Source organism: Cricetulus griseus, chromosome 2 (assembly GCF_003668045.3).
Source record: "Cricetulus griseus strain 17A/GY chromosome 2, alternate assembly CriGri-PICRH-1.0, whole genome shotgun sequence".
In the NCBI taxonomy this organism is placed as follows: Eukaryota; Metazoa; Chordata; class Mammalia; order Rodentia; family Cricetidae; genus Cricetulus; species Cricetulus griseus.
Genome location: NC_048595.1, coordinates 199,926,090 through 199,947,853, shown reverse-complemented (window position 1 = coordinate 199,947,853; position 21,764 = coordinate 199,926,090). Strand labels below are relative to the sequence as shown.

The window sequence follows — 21,764 nt, the reverse complement described above, 5'->3', positions numbered from 1 at the left end:
AGCCATAGACAACATATAGATCAATAGAAATTGGTTAATTTAAGTTAAAACAGTTAATTAGAAACAAGCCTAAGCTAAGGCCACGTTTCCATAATTAATAATAAGTCTCTGTATCATGATTTGGGGCTGACGATCCAAAAAAAAAAAGACTGCTGCACTTGGCACCCAATGTGGGGCCACACATATCCACATAAGGCCTGAGAAATCTTTTTCTTAAAAAGTTCAGGACAAAGAGTCAAACACGACTTCCTTAGTGATCATGGTCTCACAGGTAGGCTCAGTAGCATACAGAGACACAGCTACTGGCTGCTGCCTGTGGGCTGGAGCCAGACACCAGCTCTATTCACTAAGCTGATCTGTGTAACAGCTGACATAGAAGTTTAATATTTGTCTCACACAGTCAGATAATGCTACAAGTACTCAGTAAGGACAGATCCAAATGGAAAAAAAAGAACTTTAAACAGGTTACAGTATGTTTTGTTTTTAAAATGTATATAGGCTTAAAAACTAAAAGAAAATGGATAGACAGTCATAAAAACAGTTTATGAATAATGAGATAAATCTCTAAAGAGAATAAAATAATATAAAAAGGATAGACCATGTAAAGATGAAAATGCACAAGGAGTCTGGATCCTATATGGTGTCTTGTTGACTTTAAATTTTTTCACTGCTGATGAGAAAACAACAAATGCTGAGAGACATGAGATTGTAAGAGGGACTGCTGAATTAAACCAGCCTGGATACTTTAGCAGTGTCTCAACTTTAAAATGAAATTCAAAAAATGTATTGTGTTGGGGAAGAGGCTTTTGTTTCCTTAGGAAATGAAAGGCTGTAGATTCATTCAAGGTTAAACAGAATCGGGTTTGATCTGCTGGGGGGGGGGGCTCCTGAAAAATCTTGACTATAGATATAAAGAAATAAACCTACAAAGACAACAAGACAGGTGATGTACCTGTTCAAACATGAAACAAAAAATCAACTGTGGCTGGATTGTGTACAATGCACAGTCCATACTTGTGTAATGCAGATAATATGTATGTTACCTTTAAAAATTTGTGTGTTTTCAGAGCAAGGGGACAAGATATCAATAAAAATAGGTGGCCCAGGTGATCCAGCCTCTCAGAGTGCCTCAGTTGCAGTTTCCTCTGAGTTCTACATCCAGGACAGCTTCAAGTCTGCTGGCTGAGATGGTCTAGCCACACAGACTATTTTAGCTGGGACTGCAGATAAGCCTTGCACTTTCCCATTGCATAGAGAATGAAAAACAAATGTTATGGTTAGTGTTTCCATGACTTGGCCATTATCTCAATGTTCTAAGGGTTCCCTAAAGATTCCATCACCTCCAGACAACAGGGAACAGTCTAGAGAACACAATGTCCACATTCCCAAGAGGTGGGGTGCATGATTTTTGGTCATTTTGTGGATTATGGATGTTTGTCATCATTGAGGGTGGTTAGTTACAAGTTGTTTTTGGTCATGGTAAGGAAAATGGTTGAACAAATGAGATTAGATTCAGGGATCTCTTTATGAAGGGAAAAGGTAGGGATATACTATAAAAAGGAAGGGATAAACAGGTGAATTGTTGAGTCTACTTTTGAACAACCACTAGTCTCAAATATTTTACATTGGTTTGGATTTTTGTATATTGATACAAATTTATGGCTGTTTTGTTATATGTTTCTATTCTTGTTTATGGTATTATACCTATGCAGCTCATTTTAAAATGTAATGTTAAGTTTTAGTCCTTGAAAGCTATTTAGGATAATAAAAAATACAGGTTAATAGTCATCTATAACAATCAAACTTATAGTCATGTTAGGTAAGTTTTCAAGGTTATATAGAGATGTATTTTAGATAAATAGTTGATTTTTAAACACTCCAAAGACCTACAGGATATAGCACTTTAAATGTCATAATAACATAAGGCTTTTCATGACAGTGAGACATGTCTGTTCATGACAGCACCAATCTACTTCAAAAAAGGATGATGGCCATCAAGGGACCTCCATATAGAGTTTGCTTTCTTCTTGGCAGAAGCTAGCCAAGAAATTTCCCTTGCCTAGACTTCTGACAGTATTCTGGCCAAATTGGACCAGCAGTACCCCAAAAAAAGGCAACTGCAGAACTTTGCCAAGACAGGGTAGGAAGTCCTTCAAAAACTCCCTGCTTTTAAAAAAAAAAAAAAAGTCTGTCACTCTTAAGACCCCCCCCCCCGATGGAAGGCCTCATCCTCCCTGGGGAGCAGAAACTGTAGGTAGGGTGTTAGTTGAGGGGGGGGCAGGAGAGGTGGGAGGGAGATGGAACTGGATTGACATGTAAAACAATCTTGTTTCTAATTCAAATAAAAAAAATTTTTAAAAGTCTGTCAGGCCTGTAAACCAAAAATGGATGCCTCAACATTACAGAAGAATCTTGGGGTGACTGGCCAGGCATTTAGATGTATCTGTCGTGTCTTAGTTTTGGAAGTTACTGGCTCTGTACTTTCTGTTTACTAGGGTAATATTATACCCTTCTCGGATCTTTGATGTTATTGAAGACTAGTTATAGTTACAGTTTCCCTTAGTCATGATAGAAACTAAATTAGGTACAAAATTTTGGACTCATCAGGAGAGGATAGATAATGGAGTTTTCTCTAAATTTGCCAAATACAAATGGACTGTACATGGTAAATGTAATTGTAACCTGATAATTGTTCTGATTGTATATAGTTTGATTATGTTAGAGTTAGAACATTTCCTTTTTATTTAGACAAAAAGGGGAAATGTTGCAGAATATTCCCTTACACTATGTGATGATGAGTCACTGTGATTGGATTAATAAAGAGCTGAAAGGTCAATAGCTAGGCAGGAAGAGGTTAGGCAGTACTTCTGGGGACAGAGAGGTCTCAGGAAAGAAGAAAGGCAGAGTCACCAGCCAGAAACAGAGGAAGCAAGACATGCAGGAGGAGAGGAAAAAGCCAGAAGCCACATAACAGCACATAGATTAATAGAAATGGGTTAATTTAAGTTAAAAGAGCTAGTTAGAAACAAGCCTAAGCTAAGGCCAAGTTTCCATAATTGACAATAAGTCTCCGTGTCATGATTTGGGGGCTGGAGGTCCAAAAAAGGCCTGCTATAGTGCTTGGCATTGAATTCAAAGCTTGTGACATCCCAAACAATACTGGGTTATATTCCTGTCTTGGTCACTGTTCTGTTGCTGTGAAGAGACCCATGACTATGGCAACTCTTATAAAAGAAAACATTTAATTGGGCTTGATTACAGTTTCAGAGGTAAAGTCCATTATTCTGGTGGGAGCATGATATTATGCAGGCAGACTTGGTACTAGAGGAAGAGCTAAGGATTCTACATCAAGATCCACAAGCAGCAGGAAAAGACAGACTCTGGGACTGGCTTGGGCTGAAACCTAAAAAGCCCACCCCCATGACATATTTCCTTAAATAAGACCACACCTACAACAAGGCCACACCTCTTAATCCTTTCAAATAGTGCCACAATTCCCAACCCCAGACATTCTCTCCTGAATTAAATACAACTCTATACAATTAAATGATCCACTGTCTTCGCATGCAGTCAATCACAAATATCTTGTGTGCAATATAATAAATAAATGTATTAGAATGTTTTATGTAGCATGGAAGACAGGTACTCATCAGTATGGGTGTTGATGCATACAAGAAGGGTTATGAAACACAAAACAGCTCAAAGGGATCAAGGCGTGGATAATGAGGAGTGTTTTGAGCATGAGGTCTGTGTTAAAAACACCTGTGAAGGGATGTTTGCCTCAGTGTATAGCACTGGCATCTCCACACACAAATCAGTGTTATGAGAGTGCTAGGAACAAATATGATCTGAATTTGCTCCTAACCGATGTTGAGTGTCAGCACATGTGAGGCAGATTTGCCTTAAAACAGTTCCTAAAGTGAGTTGTTTGATAACTCACTTCTCCTAAAGTGAGCAGTTGCCAGAGATCTGCCAGTGGACAATGTTTTAGCTGTCATGAGTATGTGTTTTTAATTCAAGGAGAGATGACAGAATTGAGGGCTGATACCACAACTGGATTAAGCATCTTTCTTGAGAAAGGGAATTTTCAGAAGTCTTGAACTTAGTGACCTCGATGGACAGTGAAGGGAATCACATGTGAAATCCCTTAAATAAAAATTTATTGGTGGGCAGTGATGGTGTATGCCTTTAATCCCAGCATTCCGGGGTAAGGGGCAGGTGGATCTCTGAGTTCTAGGCCAGCCTGGTCTACAGAGTGAGTTCCAGGACAGTCAGAGCTACACAGAGAAGCCCTGTCTCAAAAAAAAAGTATTGACTTTCCAAAGAAATGTTTTATGTAGCCTATACATTTTCACTTCCTGTACATTTTTGAAGAAAGCACACACAAATGTAGCCTATGTTACAGCCTTTCTTTAAATGTTAAAAGAAACAGATAATGATATCTATACATGGAAGCTCTTTTACTTGCTGACACTGTAGTAGAATCGTTCAAAATGTGTTTGTGGTTATCGGTGACCTTACTAAAAGTGGGCAAACGCAGGTGATGATTTAAGGTCTCCAGAAAAGTGTGACACCATTTCTATTCCACAAGATTCTAAGAAATAGTCCCACAAAAAATAAGTATTTTTCAGGGAACATTCAAGATTATTTTAAATTGAACATATTATTTTTCTGTTTGATTCACTCTCTTATTGAAAGAAATATAAACCTCATAACTGCAAATTTGACAGAAATAAAATCCTCTACAAATGTCACAAAACGGATGCAGTATGAAGTTAAGACTCTAAGTGTCGCTGTTCCCTAACCCGAGCAAGACAATCAGTGGGAACTGGGTTGTGTCCTGTTGAGATACCAAAGCTGGGCAGGAATTCTAATCTGAAACGGTTCTCAGCAGGTCTCTGTTAATTATTTAAAGGTCTTTATCTCTAATTTTGTGCATTACAAAGTGGGGTGGAGCTGTTCGTCCTACCAGTTATCACTGGGAAGTCTTTAACAAGTCAGTCATGGCGACTCAGCAGAGGCTCCCGCCCTGCTGCGAGCTGCTCCTGCTTTTCAATCTCCTGTGGTGCTTGTGGGGTTCCGAAGCTGGGCAGATCCGCTACTCTATTCCTGAGGAACTAGACAAAGGTTCCTTCGTGGGCAGCATCTCCAAGGACCTGGGTCTGGAGCCCCGCCAGCTGGCGGAGCGCGGGGTCCGCATCGTCTCCAGAGGTAGGTCGCAGCTTTTCTCCCTGAACCCGCGGAGCGGCAGCTTGGTCACCGCGGGCAGGATAGACCGGGAGGAGCTGTGCGCCCAGAGCGCGCCCTGCCTCGTGAGCTTTAACATCCTTGTGGAGGATAAACTAAATCTTTATCCCGTGGAAGTGGAAATAGTAGACATTAATGACAATGCACCACGATTCTTAAAGGAAGACTTGGAAGTAAAAATTCTCGAAAATGCGGCTCCATCCTCTCGTTTTCTACTAATGGGTGTCTATGATCCCGATGTGGGAGTGAACTCCATTCAGAGCTTCAAGCTCAGCGGCAGTAGTCACTTCTCAGTACATGTGCAAAGCCAAGCCCACGGGCCCAAGTACCCGGAGCTGGTGCTGGAGCACACCCTGGACAGGGAGGCAGAAGCGGTTCACCATCTGGCCCTTATTGCCATGGATGGTGGTGACCCTGTCCGAACAGGCATGGCACGAATTCTGGTAACTGTCGTGGATGCGAATGACAATGCTCCAGTATTTACTCAGCCTATCTATCGTGTGAGTGTTCCTGAAAATCTGCCAGTGGGTACACGAGTGTTAACAGTTAATGCCACTGACCAGGATGAAGGGGTCCACGCAGAAATAACATACTCCTTTGTGACGATCACAGAAGAGATCTCACAGATTTTCTGCTTAGATCGTGTAACTGGAGAAATTTCCACTTCTGAAACTCTAGACTATGAGGATTCAAAATTTTATGAGCTGGATGTTGAAGCCCGGGATCAGCCAGGTCTGCAAGACAGAGCAAAAGTTCTAATAACCATCTTGGACGTGAACGACAATGCTCCAGAAGTGGTTGTTACATCTGGTAGCAGAGCAATCGCTGAAAACGCACCTCCAGGGACAGTAATTGCTCTTTTTCAAGTTTATGATAAAGACTCTGAACAGAATGGCCTGGTAACATGCTCCGTCTCAGAAAGTCTCCCATTTAAACTGGAAGAATCACTAGACAATTATTTTCGATTGGTGACAACTACAGAACTGGATCGGGAACAGGTGTCCTCATATAACATCACTGTGACAGCCACTGACAGAGGAATACCACCTCTGTCTACAGCAAAGTTCATCTCCTTGGATGTGTCAGACATTAATGACAACCCACCAGTTTTCTCCCGTTCCTCCTATTCTGTTTATGTCCCTGAGAATAACCCTAAAGGTATCTCCATCTTCTCTTTGAAGGCAGTGGACTCTGACAGCGAAGAGAATGCCGAGATTATCTACTCTCTGACCAAAGAAACCCTCCAGGGTACACCTCTATCCTCTTTCCTCTCTATCAACTCCAACACTGGTGTCCTGTATGCACTGTGTTCCTTTGACTATGAACAGTTTAGAGAACTAAATCTACTGGTGTCAGCCAGTGACAGAGGGAAACCCCCACTTAGCAGCATTGTGTCACTAAACTTGTTTGTGCTGGACCAGAATGACAATGTACCTGAGATCCTGTACCCTGTCCTACCCACTGATGGTTCTACTGGTGTGGAATTGGCTCCCCGCTCTGCAGAGCCTGGGTACCTAGTGACGAAGGTGGTGGCGGTGGACAAAGACTCAGGGCAGAATGCCTGGCTGTCCTACCGTCTGTTCAAGGCCAGTGAACCAGGGCTCTTCTCAGTGGGACTGCACACGGGTGAGGTGCGCACTGCTCGGGCCCTTCTGGACAGAGATGCTCTGAAGCAGAGCCTGGTGGTGTCTGTGCAAGACCATGGCCAGCCCTCACTCTCAGCTACTGTCACACTCACTGTGGCTGTGGCCAGCAGCATTCCGGACATCCTGGCTGACTTGGGCAGCCTTGATCTTCCACACAAATCTGATGACTCAAGCCTTACAATCTACCTGGTGGTGGCAGTGGCCACTGTCTCTTGCATCTTCTTTGCTTTTGTGATGGGGCTGCTGGTGCTCAGGCTGTGGCACTGGCATAAGTCAAGACCACTGAAGGCCACAAGGAAAGATGTGTCAAATATGTCCACTTCACACTTTGTGGGTATTGATGGGGTGCAGGCTTTTCTGCAGACCTATTCCCATGAGGTCTCCCTCACAGCAGACTCCAGGAAGAGTCATCTGATCTTTCCCCAGCCCAACTATGCCCACACCCTCATCAGTCAGGAGGGCTGTGAGAAAAATGAGCCTTTATTAACACAGGAAGACTCAACTTTTTGTAAAGAGGAAGACTCTCTTGACCAGGTAAGGTTATTGCTTTTATTTTAAAAAAAACAGTAAATTGTAATGTTCTCTTTGAACATCACTAAGTCTTTTCTCTTTGCCGTTAATGAATCACATTTGTCATTGTTTGTATATGAAATGTCTCCCAGAGATCCAAAGCTTGGTCTCCAATAAAAGTAGTGAGAGGTGAACTTTTGGAAAGATGTTGTACTGTGAGGATCCTGACCCTCAGGGGTGTGCACTACCACACCTGGTTTACAAAGTGCTGAGAATCAAACCCAGGCCTTTATGCATACTAGGGGAGCATTCTACAAACTTTCGCCAGTTCTTAGTGAAAGTTATGTGCACATTCTTTGTCTCTGCATCTTGGTTGTTTCTTCCCATATTTGCCCATTTCCTGTCCTATTTGGCAAGAGTTGGCTTTCTGTTCCAGAATCTTTTGTGACCTTTGTCTAACTTTGGCCTGGTGATAAACCAATTGCTGGGGTAAGTGCCAATAGACCATTGTGCCATTGTCATTTTCCTGCTGTGCGTGTTAAGTATAGATTATGTTTAAAGCTGGGTTGCTTTGCTGATCTGCCATCCTGTATAGTGTCATCCTTTCACAAGGACATAGACTGAATATCAGGTTTGTCTCAGTTCTCAGAGGAAAACACATAACCTTCTGAATGTTGAAAGGTGCATGAAAAGCTCTTTATGGGTCTTGCTTCGGTCAGAGGTCACAAATGCACTGAACTTCATTTTGACTGCTACCACTCCAATGATAGCAAAAAAACAGCACTTTTCACTTCTTATGAATTAAATTTTAAAAATCACTGATGCCTGTGGAAGGGACTACCTAATCTTGGTGCTTTAAAAAACTCAATAATATGCTTAGAACCACTTGTCACTCATTTATGCCAATGAAAATCTCTATGGTCTTCCAATTGATACTAAATTTTTTTTGATACTACAATTTTTAAACCTTGATTTAACTGCCTCACACAATTCTGGAAGAGGAAATAAAACAACTTTGTGAAATATTTTCCCAGTAATAAAGTAGCATAGTAAACAAGTGTTTGTTGACATCACCATTATTATAATTGTTATATTTAATTACAATGACGTGTATTAGGTACTTGATAGTATTTAATAATAAAAATGAGTTTTAATATAAATCACTTAAAGAAAATATCTCTAAAAGTACTGAGTGACTGGCAAATTGGAGGAGGAAGATGTAATAGATACAAGGGAATTTATGTAACTTAGCAATTAAAGAAAATAAGCTTCTGTCATATGGAAACTAGAGTTTAATACATAGGAACTCTGTATTTAAGTATTTGAAGGAAATAAAGATTCTTATTTAGAGGAATTGGTTTTATTATTTATTGTCAAAGATACAAATGGATTACCAAGCAGAAAATGGTGAATTTTTTAATTGTCAAAGTGATTCTAGCATGAATAACAAGAAAGAGACTCCTAATGAGTGGGAGAGTCTATGATTGACCCTCCTCAAATGTACACTGACAATGATTAGGTAGGTGTGGTAGTGCACATCTTAATTCCAGAACTTAGAGGACTGAAGCAGAAGTCTGAAGCTAGCCTGTGCTACATAGTGAGAAGCTGCCTCAAAGTAGGAGGGTGTAAAATTGATAGCCAAGGAATTAATAAAATTCAGAAGATTCGATAATTTGCTGAATGGTTGAACATTTAAGTTATTCCCCATCCTAAGAAGATTCCATGATCTGACAATAGAACAGTCGGACTACTTATATGAATTTGGTGTGCATGTGTAATAACAACCCAGCTTTGAATACATATTGAAAATGTATAAGGCTCTCCTTTGTAACCTGATGCTGACAGTAACAATAAATGAAGAGTCTGGAATTCAGCTCTGTGGTACAGTTCTTGCCAGCACAAAGCCCCATTTCAGTCCTAGTACCACAAAGCTGGGTAACAAGGAGCTTGCCTTGCTTTTCTCGTGCCTTGGTTTAAACATTGCCACGAGGAAGGAAGGAAAAGGGGGGAGAAAGAGGTAAAAAGAAAATAAGATGAACAGGAAAAGAAGGGAGAGAGAGAGAAGAAGAAAAACAACATTATTAAAATAGTTTTTTAGACAAGATCTTGTTGTGTAGCACAGTGTAGTTTAGAAATCCCTGTGTGATCCAGGCTGGCCTTAAAGTTGTGATCCTCCTGCCTCCAGCTCCCAAGTGCTAGACTACCACCATACTTGCCTAGTTTGTGATTTTAAATAAAAGGATAGGCATAATACATGTTTTCCCAAACCAATAATGGGCCATTTACATGTTTGTAGTTACTATGGAAGAGTTTGTTTCCAATCTTGAGTTTTCAAATTGGTTTGTTTGAACACTGGTTGGTTTGTTTGAACACTGGTAATATGATTCTTTGATTTTGTTTTAATTCAATATTAATTCTAAACAATCTATAGCCTATGTATTAGTCATGTGGACTAAATAGCCTTCTACACAAATAAGATTATCTGTTTTATAAGCTCTGAGAGGACCAGGTCTACTTTACTGTATCACCAATTTTGAGTGATTTTAAACTATATCTTGAATATCCATCAACATCGCCAAAGCTAGCTAACTGGGTTTCATGAGTAAATGGCTGGTTTATTTTAGTCTTTCACCTGAGTTTCCTGTGGCCATATAGTTTGAGCAAATAAAACATTTCCCTGTAGAAAATCTACCAGATTCTACTCGCACAGTAGCCATTTATTCATGTGAACTGATCGACTGTTAAACATCAGGACATCGTGAACTAAAAGAAACTTTCTGATCAACTTGCCATGCAAATGATTAATACCAAGCTAAGCTGTCAGAGAGTTTGACCATATACTGGGTTTTGAATCCTCGTGGGAACAAATCTGCAAGATCACCTGCCTTTTTATCATCTGCCCAAATCATCCATTTCTAGTCAAACAGTTGTCGAGGTGACAGTTGTCAAGGGGAAAGAATAAACTAGCATAGAGAGTCATTGTAAAATACCTACATTTTAAATAAGAAATAAACTAAACAGAGCTCCAAACAAATGGTTCATCAACAGAAAATTTCAAATAGAAGGTAAAATATTATATAGAGATGCATTTGCAGTGTCGATTTACCATATTGAATTAAATAACGTTTGCATGTTTGCTGCATAATCTTAATTTTCTCTAAAATGTGAATCGATGCTCAAGAACGTAACTTCAAAGTTGCTTCGTGAAAGATATTTTTTAAAAGTTTTTTGATTTATCAAGTAGCCTATACCTTAAAATGTATCTTTAAAGTATATCCGTAGTGTCTGGAATGAAGAAATTTAAGTAAACAGAAGTTTTGAAGAATTAAACAGCTTTCTGAAAACTCAGTTCATTTTGCTTCAAGATGGTGCAGTAACTGAGTAAGGACTCTGCGTGCCGCTGTTCACCAACCAAGAGAAGATGGTGCCTGTAAACTCAGAACCACCGAGTTTACAGCACAAAGAAAGGACATAATAGCCCTCTTCCGAGCTGCGCCAGACTCAAGCCTTTATTCGGCTGGATTCCTAGCTTTTCTTTCATACCCTGGGTCCGCGTGGACACAACTGGGTCCTGAAGCACATTACGAGACCTCTCAGGGTCTGAGTAAGATCCGCAAGACAGCAATGGCGACTGGGCAGAGGGGCGCCGGCTACAGAGGATTCGTGCTGCTCTCCATCTTTCTGGGGACCCGATGGGAAGCCAGGGCAGGACAGATTCTCTACTCTGTGTCTGAAGAGACTGACAAAGGGTCTTTTGTGGGAAATATCACCAAGGACCTGGGACTGCAGCCTCGGGAGCTGGCGGAGCGCGGAGTCCGCATCATCTCCAAAGGTAAGACCCAGCTTTTTTCTCTGAACCCGCGAAGCGGCAGCTTAGTTACAGCGGGCAGGATAGACCGGGAGGAGATGTGCGCCCAGAGCCCGCGGTGTCTCATAAGCTTTAACATTTTGATAGAAGACAAAATGAATCTTTACCCTATAGAAGTGGAAATAATGGATGTTAATGACAATGCCCCCAGATTCTTAACGGAAGAAATAAACGTAAAAATAATGGAGAATGCAGCTCCTGGGATGAGGTTTCCACTAACTGAGGCTACAGATTCAGACGTGGGCACGAACTCCCTCCAAAAATACCAGCTCAGCCCCAATCGCCACTTCTCCCTGGCTATGCAAAGTGGAGATGATGGAACTAAGTACCCGGAACTGGTACTGGAGAAAGTTCTTGATCGGGAAGAAGAGGGGATTCACCATCTGGTTCTCACGGCCTATGATGGCGGAGACCCACCCAGATCTGGCACTGCCAGCATCCGCGTGACAGTGGTGGATGTGAATGATCACGCGCCAGTCTTCTCTCTGCCCCGGTATCAAGCTACGGTCCCTGAAAACGTGCCGGTGGGCACAAGACTTCTCACAGTAAATGCTATCGACTTGGATGAGGGAGTCTACGGGGAAGTGACATACTCTTTCCGGAAAGTAACTCCAGAACTTCTACAAATATTCCATCTGAGTTCCCTTACAGGAGAACTGTCGACTTTAAAAGATCTGGATTATGAAGAATCCAGCTTCTATGAACTAGAAGTTCAGGCTCAAGATGGTGCTGGTAGTCTGACCAAGGCAAAAGTACTGATCACGATTTTAGACGTGAATGACAATGCCCCAGAAGTGACTGTCACATCTGTGAGCAGCCCAGTCCCTGAAGATACACCACCTGGAACAGTGGTCGCTCTTTTCTACCTCCAGGACAAAGATTCAGGAAAGAATGGTGAGGTGACCTGCTCTTTTCCAGAAAACCTGCCTTTTAAGTTAGAACGATCTATTGATAATTATTACAGATTGGTCACTGCACAAAACCTGGACCGGGAAAAGATGTCAATGTACAACATCACGCTGAAAGCCACAGACGGTGGAATTCCTCCTCTGTCCACAGAAACTCACTTACCCATTCATGTGTCAGACACCAATGACAACCCACCAGCCTTCTCTGACTCCTCTTACTCCATCTACATCCCTGAGAACAATCTCAGAGGTGCCTCCATCTTCTCAGTGACTGCACAAGACCCTGACGGTGACAAGAATGCCCAAATCACTTATGCTTTAGCCGAGGACACCATCCAGGGGGTACCAGTGTCCTCCTATATCTCCATCAACTCTGACACTGGTGTGCTCTATGCACTTGGATCCTTTGACTATGAGCAGTTTCAGAATCTACAACTAAGAGTGACTGCACGTGACAGCGGGGACCCACCTCTCAGCAGTAATGTGTCAGTGAACCTCTTTGTGCTGGACAAGAACGACAATGCCCCTGAGATCCTGTACCCCGCCCTCCCCACTGATGGTTCCACGGGGGTGGAGCTGGCTCCCCGCTCTGCAGAGCCCGGATACCTAGTGACCAAGGTGGTGGCTGTGGACAAAGACTCAGGACCAAATGCTTGGCTGTCCTACCGCCTTCTCAAAGCCAGTGAACCAGGGCTTTTCTCAGTAGGGCTACACACAGGTGAGGTGCGCACAGCAAGGGCCCTTCTGGACAGAGATGCACTTAAACAGAGCCTTGTGGTAGCTGTTCAGGATCATGGCCAACCCCCACTCTCAGCCACGGTGACACTCACTGTGGCTGTGGCCAACAGCATTCCTGATGTTCTGGCAGACCTTGGCAGCATCAAGACCCCCAGTGAACCTGATGATTCAGACATCACTCTCTACCTGGTGGTGGCAGTGGCCACTGTTTCCTGTGTTTTCCTTGTCTTTGTCACTGTGCTATTGGCTCTCAGACTGTGGCGTTGGCACAAGTCACACATGCTACAGGCTACAGGTGGTGGGCTGGAAGATGTGCCTGCCTCACACTTTGTAGGTTTGGATGGGGTTCAGGCTTTCCTACAAACTTATTCCCATGAGGTTTCACTCACTGCAGACTCTCGAAAGAGCCACATTATCTTCCCTCAGCCCAACTACGTGGATACACTTATCAGCCAAGACAGCTGTGAGAAAAGAGATTCTTTGTTAACATCCATAGATTTTCAACAATGTAAGGGTGAAACCCCAAGTAACCAGGTGAGTTCACTTCTTTTCTTTTTCTGTGTGCCTGTGTATATGCAGTGTTCTTATGTCAGGTGTCATCTTCTACTGCTTTCCACCTTGTCTATTGAGGTAGGGTCTCTTATCTAAATCCAGAGCTGGCCAATTTGACTAATATGGTTAGTCAGCTTGCTCTGAGATTCCCTGTCTCCATCTCTTGTGCGGTGGAATCACAGGTGGGCCACCATGCCTACCTGGTACTTCCATGGGTTCTGGGGATCCAAACTGTGATTCTCACACTTTCGAGTCAAACAATTTATCCATGAGCCATCTCCAAAGGCCTGTCTTACTTTATTTCCACAAGAATTCTATTTTGCCTGAAATATCTCTGTCATTTTGCAAAACCAATAACTTGGAAAGTGTATAATTAAAACAATTAACATGTTGCAGAAAAGTCTACCATTTTTTCAGTGGTTGCACTTTAGCAAGAAGCACATAGGTTGTGATGTCTTCTAATTAAAGCCTGTGGACGAGAATGTGAATAAGTAGACTAACATATTTTTGTGCTATCTACCAACTTCCCACCTCATTTTCTTAGCTCAAATATTATCTAAGTGAAAATGAATTGTTGATGGCTACCTTCCTTGGATTCTTCTTAGAAGTCAAATCAGTAAAAGAGTATCAACGATCTTTTCAAACTGAAGCATTTCTCTGCTTTGCTTCTATCTTCATGTAATTCAACTTAGTGACCTTAAGCAGAGGGCTTACTTGTTCAACTATGTAAAGCATCATCTACTAAAGTTGGGTTGCTCATAGAATATTAGATAGATGCTTCAAGATGAAATGTGTCCAGCTGGGTAGATACCTTACTCAGTATGAATACTTACTTACTGCACTTACTTACTGCACTTACTTACTGCACAGCATGAATCCCTGATCAGTTCTCAATACTCATGTAAAAAATGCAGATATGGTGATGCATTTTTAACCCAGTACTGGGGAGACAGAGACAGGCATCTCTGGGATTAGTTGGGCCAGCCTATCCTAACTGGTGAAGCCCAAGTCCCAGTGAGAGACCCTGACTCAAAAATAAGCTGGATGATTCCCAAGAAACAATGCCTGGAATTCACCTCTGGTTTACACACACACACACACACACACAGAGAGAGAGAGAGAGAGAGAGAGAGAGAGAGAGAGAGAGAGAGAGAGAGATCACACAAAAGAATGAAATGTGTCAAGCCTCACTACTATCTGCATAAAAATAGACATGGTGCCTAATACCACACTAAAGTTAATTGGTCAAATAGATTAAATATGTCAAATAAGATGATGGCTGCAACACAAGGGAGATAGAAGCAAGACCTCTAGGCCAGCTTCTTCTTCTATTACAACCCCCAGCATCTTTTCAAGTATTGGAACTCATTTGGGAAATGGACAGCTGCATGTCTTCACACACAACTCCAACATATTCTGTTTGGTGGTACTCCAGTGTCTGAGAAAATACTGGGAAAGTTGGTTCTAAGAAATAACCACCTCATATTCTCAACCCCAGACTAATATTCACTTCCTTTATCCATTCTTCTGGGGTACAAAAGATTAGAAATAAGTGAGCTTGGGGATTGACTACTTTCATACTCTTCCACAGAGTGTTTTTTGTACCACACTTATTCATAAGAGGCATATGACAAGGTGATAATGATTACTGGGACCCTCTGAGTGCTAATTAAAGGGGTTTTCTAGTGTGATATTGTATTTTTCTGGTATTTTCCATATAAGCAAGCATTTAGTAGCATGAGAGAATATTTCACTCCTGTGGCGTTCTGATATGTAGTCATTTAGGAAGAGGACAATATTACATTTTTGAAGAAAGGTACACTGGTGCAAATAGGGTTTCCAAATATAATGAGAAGAAACTGCCCTAATCAACACATATTAAATTCTCAAATACGTTTTTAAACAAAGAGGATAAGTCATCGTTAAACTCAGGGAGCTGTTGAAAGCAAGCTTGCCGGGAAGGTTTCCCTCCAATTCTGAAGTTATCTTGAAATATAAAGCAAGTGCATAGGAAGGGGCCAGTACTGGAGTTCTGTAGACTTTAGTCCCTTTATAAACTATTGTTTCCTTGGTGATTTGAATTTTGAGTTTATAGTTTAAAATGAGAATAACTGTAATGGGAAATGGGTGGCCTAACAGTTCAGCCTGTATCATTTCCTTACTTGAGATAGTGGAAGTAAGAATCACATAATACCGCTGTAAGGCAATTGTTCAAAGTATTTTGCAAAATGAAATGAGTAGGATGATGAGTATGATTGCACCTTTGAAAAAAACACACTTCATCCAGGCATGGTGGTGCACACACACCTTCAATCCCAGCATTTGGGAGGCAGAAGCAGGTGGATCTCTGTAATTCAAGGCCAGCCTGGTGGACATACTTCCAGGACAGCCACACTATGTAGATAGGCCCTATATCCAAAGAAGAAAAAAAGAGTAGGGAATGAAGAAGGCAGAGGAGAAGGAGGAGAAAAAGAGAAGGAGGGGGAGAAGAGGAAAGGATGAGGAGGAGGAGGGAGGAGGGGGAGGAAGAAGAAGAAGAAGAAGAAGAAGAAGAAGAAGAAGAAGAAGAAGAAGAAGAAGAAGAAGAAGAAGAAGAAGAAGAAGAAGAAGAAGAAGAAGAAGAAGAAGAAGAAGAAGAAGAAGAAGAAGAAGAAGAAGAAGGAAGAAGAAGAAGAAGAAGAAGAAGAAGAAGAAGAAGAAGAAGAAGAAGAAGAAACATTACTTACACTCAGGGATTGAAGTAGTAAAGCATGAGCTAAATAAGATTGGATGTGTCTAAAAATGATATAAGGCTTAGGGATAAGAAAACAGAAAAAGAAAAATTATCCCACCGTATTGCTGCTCAATAAATATGCAGTGTTATTGCTCCTTGAGATTATTTAGGCCGAGACTGTGTTACAGCCATGACTGGCTCACTAGTTGAGTATTAAAGATTAAAGCATACTTATGTTGACAGATATTATGTCTTTAAAAACATAACCCTGGAAATTTGTGGTAAAAAGCATTTCTGACAATAGATTGTGAACGTTATTAAATATGTGGAAATTACTGATTAAAAACTCCAAACAACAGAGGCTGTTGTTTCCAACTGTGGACTTTGGGTGCCGCTGTTGGCCAGACTGGAGAGCCTGGAGCTCCACTTCCCGCGCAGCCGCAGAGCACTGCTTTCCAAGGAGCCCTTTCTCTGCTTATCCTTTAAATACCGCTTCTTCCAAGCAAAAGAAGGATCGTTTCATAGACTAGAACTGGCATCAAAGTCCATTTGGAACCCGGAGTATCCGCAGCACGGAGCTTCCTTATAACCCAGAGTCTCCAGACTGGTGAGCAAGCAAAGGGAAACGAGAAGGATGCGGGAGGGCGCTCCCGAGAGGCACCCGGTGCAGAGGCGGCCAATGCTCCTTCTCTTCCTGCTGCCTTTGTTCTGCCCCGCGCTCTGCGAGCAGATCCGCTACAAGATCCCCGAGGAAATGCCCACCGGCTCCGTAGTGGGGAACCTCGCCAAGGACCTGGGCTTTACTGTCCAGGAGCTACCGACGCGAAAGCTACGTATCAGTTCTTACTTCAGTGTGAGTGCAACCAGCGGGGATTTGTTAGTGAGCAGCAGGCTGGACAGGGAGCAGATTTGCGGGAAGAAGCCTGTGTGTGTTCTGGAATTTGAGGCTGTTGCTGAAAATCCGTTGAACTTTTATCACGTGAGCGTGGAGCTTGAGGACATTAATGACCACATGCCAAAATTCATGCACACATCCTTTGAATTGCAAATAAGTGAGTCCACAAAACCAGGGACACGATTTATCTTAGGATCCGCCCATGATGCTGATATTGGAACCAATTCTCTGCAGAATTACCAGCTGAGTCCCAATGATCATTTTTCCCTGGTGAATAAAGAGAAGTCAGACGGTAGTAAATACCCTGAAATGGTATTGAAGACACCTCTAGACCGGGAACAGCAGAAATCCTACCACTTGATCTTGACTGCTTTGGACTTTGGGCATCCACCCCTAAACAGCACTGCAAAGATACAAATCCTAGTGACTGATGCCAATGATAACCCACCAGTGTTCAGTCAAGATGTATACAGGGTGAGCCTTCCAGAAAATGTGCACCCAGGAACCACCGTGCTTCGGGTGGTTGCCACAGACCAGGACGAGGGTGTCAATTCCGAGATTACATTCTCTTTTAGCGAAGCTGACCACATCACCCAATTTAACCTGGATTCTAATACCGGGGAAATTACTACTCTGGATACACTAGACTTCGAAGAAATCAAAGAATATTCCCTTGTTTTGGAAGCAAAGGATGGTGGAGGGATGATTGCACAATGTACGGTGGAGATAGAAGTCCTGGATGAAAACGACCATGTCCCTGAAGTGTTATTCCAGTCTCTACCAGACCTCGTAATGGAGGACGCCGAGCCAGGAACACATGTCGCTCTGCTTAAAACCCGAGACAAAGATTCTGGACGCAACGGAGAAGTTATCTGCAAATTAGAAGGCGGTGCTCCGTTTAAAATACTCACTTCTTCAAGAAACACTTATAAATTAGTGACTGGCGGGGTTCTAGACCGCGAGCAGAATCCAGAGTACAATATTACAATCAGAGCCACTGACAAGGGTGACCCACCCCTCTCTTCCAGCTCTAGTGTCACCTTACGCATTGGTGATGTGAATGATAACGCTCCAGTTTTCACAAAGGTTTTATACGAGGTCCATGTTGCAGAAAACAATCCTCCTGGAGCCTCCATCGCTCAAGTCAGCGCCTCAGATCCGGATTTGGGGCCCAATGGCCATGTATCCTATTCAATCATAGCCAGCGACCTGGAGCCTCAATCGCTGTGGTCCTACGTGACCATGAACGCTCAGAGCGGAGTGGTGTTCGCTCAGCGCGCCTTCGACCACGAGCAGCTGCGCTCCTTCCAGCTGACACTGCAGGCGCGCGACCAGGGCTCGCCCCCGCTCAGCGCCAACGTGAGCATGCGCGTGCTGGTGGGCGACCGCAACGACAACGCCCCACGCGTGCTGTACCCCGCGCTCGAGCCCGACGGCTCTGCTCTCTTCGACATGGTGCCGCGCGCCGCCGAGCCCGGATACCTGGTCACTAAGGTGGTGGCTGTGGACGCGGACTCGGGACACAATGCCTGGCTGTCTTACCACGTGCTGCAGGCCAGCGATCCCGGGCTCTTCAGCCTGGGCCTGCGCACTGGCGAGGTGCGCACAGCGCGTGCCTTGGGCGACAGGGACGCGGCCCGGCAGCGCCTTCTGGTTGGTGTGCGTGATGGTGGACAGCCGCCGCTCTCGGCTACAGCCACGCTGCACCTGATCTTCGCTGACAGCCTGCAGGAGGTCCTGCCAGACCTCAGCGATGACCCTCTGCCCACTGACTCTCAAGCTCAGCTGCAGTTCTACTTAGTGGTGGCCTTGGCCTTGATTTCTGTGCTTTTCCTCCTGGCTGTGATTCTAGCCATCATGCTTCGACTGCGACACTCCTCCAGCAGCAAGGCTTGGGGCTGCTTTCAGTCAGAAGTTGTGATTCCCCCCAACTACAATGATGGGACTTTGTCGTATTCCTACAACCTGTGTGCTGCATCCACAGGGAAGGCAGAATTTAACTCAATATCTTGTAACGATCAGATGAATTCAGGACAAGATATATTGTTCGGAGATTCAGCGGGGGCCTTGTTTCCACTTTGTAATTCCAGTGAGTCAACCTCCCATCAGGTGAGTTTCCTAGGAGCATAATGTACTCCTTTCTGCTCATTTCTCCGTTGACTCAGGAAACACGTGCTTTTCAGATAGAGCCAGTTCTTAGGGCGCTTATAGTGAAGAGTTAATGGTGTGATTAAGTGTTAGAGAGCCTGACTAATATGCTGACTCAGTCCCTAAGACCACCATGAAAAGTTTTAGTGGGTTAAAAAGTGCTCACGGGTACTGGAGAGAGACTGCAGTTAAGAGCACTGGCTGCTCTTCCACAGGACTCAGGTTTAATTCCAAGCACTGACAGTTGTCTGTTACTCCAGTCCCAAGGGATCTGACGCCCTCTTCTGGCCTCTGAGGGTACCAGGCACACACAGTGCACAGACACACATGCAGACAAAGCTTATACACATTTAATAAATAATTCTGAAAAGTGACTATATAATCTTTAAATAATAAAGTATGAACATTTCTGTGCCTTGTAAGAATGAAGTACCAACCTCAGATGTTCAGCAAGTGGTCTTACCTACAGTGTGAAAATGTACTGATTCTCCTTAGAATTTAATGACATTTTTTCCATGAATTTTCTTCCTGTTGCTCAATGCAATATAAGATGAATACTTTTTGTAGCTTGGACATAGTATAAATATAAAAGAGGTCATTGGGCTGGCTGTAGTGGCTCATGTCTTTAATCGAGCATTCGGGAGGCAAAGGCTGATGGATCTCTGAGTTTGAGGCCAGCCTGGTCTACACAGAGAGTTCCAAGACAGTCAGGGCTACACAGAGAAACTCTATGTAGAAAAACCAAAACCAAAACAAACAAAAATTCATTGGGGCTCAGCAGTTAAGAACGCTGGCTGCTCTTTCAGAAGACCTGGGTTCAAATCCCAGAACCCACATGGCAGGCTCATAACTGTCTGTAACTCCTCTTCTGGTCTCCAAGGGCACCAGACATGAGATCGGTGCACAGACATACATGCAAACAAAATACTATACACAAAAAGTCACTGAAACAATCCTTAAAGAAAAGAAATCACCAAGATAGATATTTTCTATTGATGTAGCTGTTATAGCTTCTATAATCTGTTGTTTTGTTTCTTGTGATTAATTTCTTTCCCACCAAATGCTCCCAAAATAAGATCTCGTAAGCTTATATTCATGGCCCCTTGTAATTTTATGTGACATATTCTGTGTGGTCAGTTACTTAACAGGAGGTTCAGTATTCACCAGAAGATCAAAAGTTTTGATAATACATGTATATAATGCCAGCATTGGTGAAGCTAGCCTGGGCTAAATGAGACCCTTTCTAAACAAACAACCCCAAACCCAGAAGGTCAAAAGCAGACTGTTACTGAAGCGTAAGTTTTTGAGAGTTTCTTTGTATTGAAGCTCATTCAATAGGCTTCCCCATTGAAGAAGAGAGACGAACAATACTTTTTCTCTGTTTCTCCCTGACACACTCCAACATATAATTTTAAAAACCATTACATTGTCTTGTGTAAATGATGTGGAGGCAGATATGCAAGCCAGAGGACAACTCTGTAGATTTCCTTTCCTTCCACCTTTTATTGGATTGATAGAACTCATGTCCAAGGTTTAGGAGGCAAGTGCTTCTGTCCACTGAACCATCTGGATGGACTCTAGCAGAAAATTCAATTGTCTTTTCATTGTTTTCCTAAACCAAAATATGTAAACATCTTCTACAAATTAGACTACCTCTGGGAGAGAAATAGTCTTGAAACTTTCAAATTTTTAGACAAAGTTGCCAATCTGATGTGCATATGAAAAATAATAATATATTACAAAATGTCATAGTACATCAAGTCACTCTTGCTGGGCACCTGCTCAGATACTGACTACTTCATACTATTGATGGAAAGTGCTTTTGTAGTGGCATTTACTGGTTGGCTTCTTTTGATAATTGTGTTTCTCACTTTTTATTGTTCTTTGGATGAAAGTTATAGGAGTGGAGCTAACTCTCTCTCTCTCTCTCTCTCTCTCTGTGTGTGTGTGTGTGTGTGTGTATTTAAGACAACCCTTAAATAGTTGTCTGATTTAAATTGTAATTATTGCTAGGCTTCATGGTGCACACTTTTAATCCCAGCACAGGAAGGCAGAGACAAATGGAGCTCTATGAGTTCGAGGCCAGCCTAGTCTACAGAGGGAGTACCAGGAGACTTAGAGCTACATAGTTAGATCCTTTCTCAAAAAAAAAAAAACTATCTCCCCAAAAGGGGGATGGAGTATTGCTTTTAACTGTATCTTTATCTGTTCCTTTCAAGTATTTTTCAACTAGGAAGAAATCAGTGATTTAAATAAAACAACAAGTCAATATAATCTCTGATTTTAAAAAAGTCGAATCATAAAGTATTTGTTCTGTTAAAATTTCACAAGGTTAATCTGAAAAATGATCAGTGTGTAATTAAAATAACATATAGAAAAGAATTATAAAACCATCAACTCTGTGGAAAACTACTACAATGGTTAGTTTAAACCAGATAAAACAATCTCCAAATGATCATCTCTAATGGATCTATTTTCGTCTAAAAGTAGAGTTCTTAATTAGGCCGTATATATTGAAAACATTCACACAAAGCTAGAA

At 42.5% G+C, this 21,764-nt stretch overlaps 4 protein-coding genes across 4 annotated transcripts in view; all 4 read left to right on the top strand.

Moving 5' to 3' along the window:
* LOC100753238 (protocadherin gamma-C5) overlaps nucleotides 1–21,764 on the top strand; it is a 161,767-nt gene that overhangs the window by 16,885 nt on the left and 123,118 nt on the right. The gene's annotated exons all lie outside the window — the stretch shown is intronic.
* Nucleotides 5,004–10,780, top strand: LOC100756460 (protocadherin gamma-A6). The gene is made up of 2 exons (XM_027398069.2): nucleotides 5,004–7,427; nucleotides 10,769–10,780. The coding sequence occupies exons 1-2, from the start codon at nucleotides 5,004–5,006 to the stop codon at nucleotides 10,778–10,780; spliced, it is 2,436 nt and encodes an 811-aa protein (XP_027253870.2).
* On the top strand, nucleotides 11,028–16,771 carry LOC100756169 (protocadherin gamma-A7). Its single transcript, XM_035439552.1, has 3 exons — nucleotides 11,028–13,451; nucleotides 13,675–13,754; nucleotides 16,588–16,771. The coding sequence occupies exons 1-3, from the start codon at nucleotides 11,028–11,030 to the stop codon at nucleotides 16,769–16,771; spliced, it is 2,688 nt and encodes an 895-aa protein (XP_035295443.1).
* LOC100755880 (protocadherin gamma-B4) lies at nucleotides 16,817–19,207 on the top strand. Its single transcript, XM_027398072.2, has one exon. The coding sequence runs from the start codon at nucleotides 16,817–16,819 to the stop codon at nucleotides 19,205–19,207; it is 2,391 nt and encodes a 796-aa protein (XP_027253873.1).

What these genes read in the sequence shown, in the direction of transcription:
- LOC100755880 (XM_027398072.2), top strand. Translation starts at nt 16,817, where the DNA reads ATGCGGGAGGGCGCTCCCGAGAGGCACCCGGTGCAGAGGCGGCCAATG.
- LOC100756169 (XM_035439552.1), top strand. Translation starts at nt 11,028, where the DNA reads ATGGCGACTGGGCAGAGGGGCGCCGGCTACAGAGGATTCGTGCTGCTC. An exon ending in GTGAAACCCCAAGTAACCAG is followed by an intron (nt 13,452 to 13,674) that starts GTGAGTTCACTT and finishes TGCCTACCTGGT; the next exon opens with ACTTCCATGGGTTCTGGGGA. An exon ending in TCCATGAGCCATCTCCAAAG is followed by an intron (nt 13,755 to 16,587) that starts GCCTGTCTTACT and finishes GCTGTTGGCCAG; the next exon opens with ACTGGAGAGCCTGGAGCTCC.
- LOC100756460 (XM_027398069.2), top strand. Translation starts at nt 5,004, where the DNA reads ATGGCGACTCAGCAGAGGCTCCCGCCCTGCTGCGAGCTGCTCCTGCTT.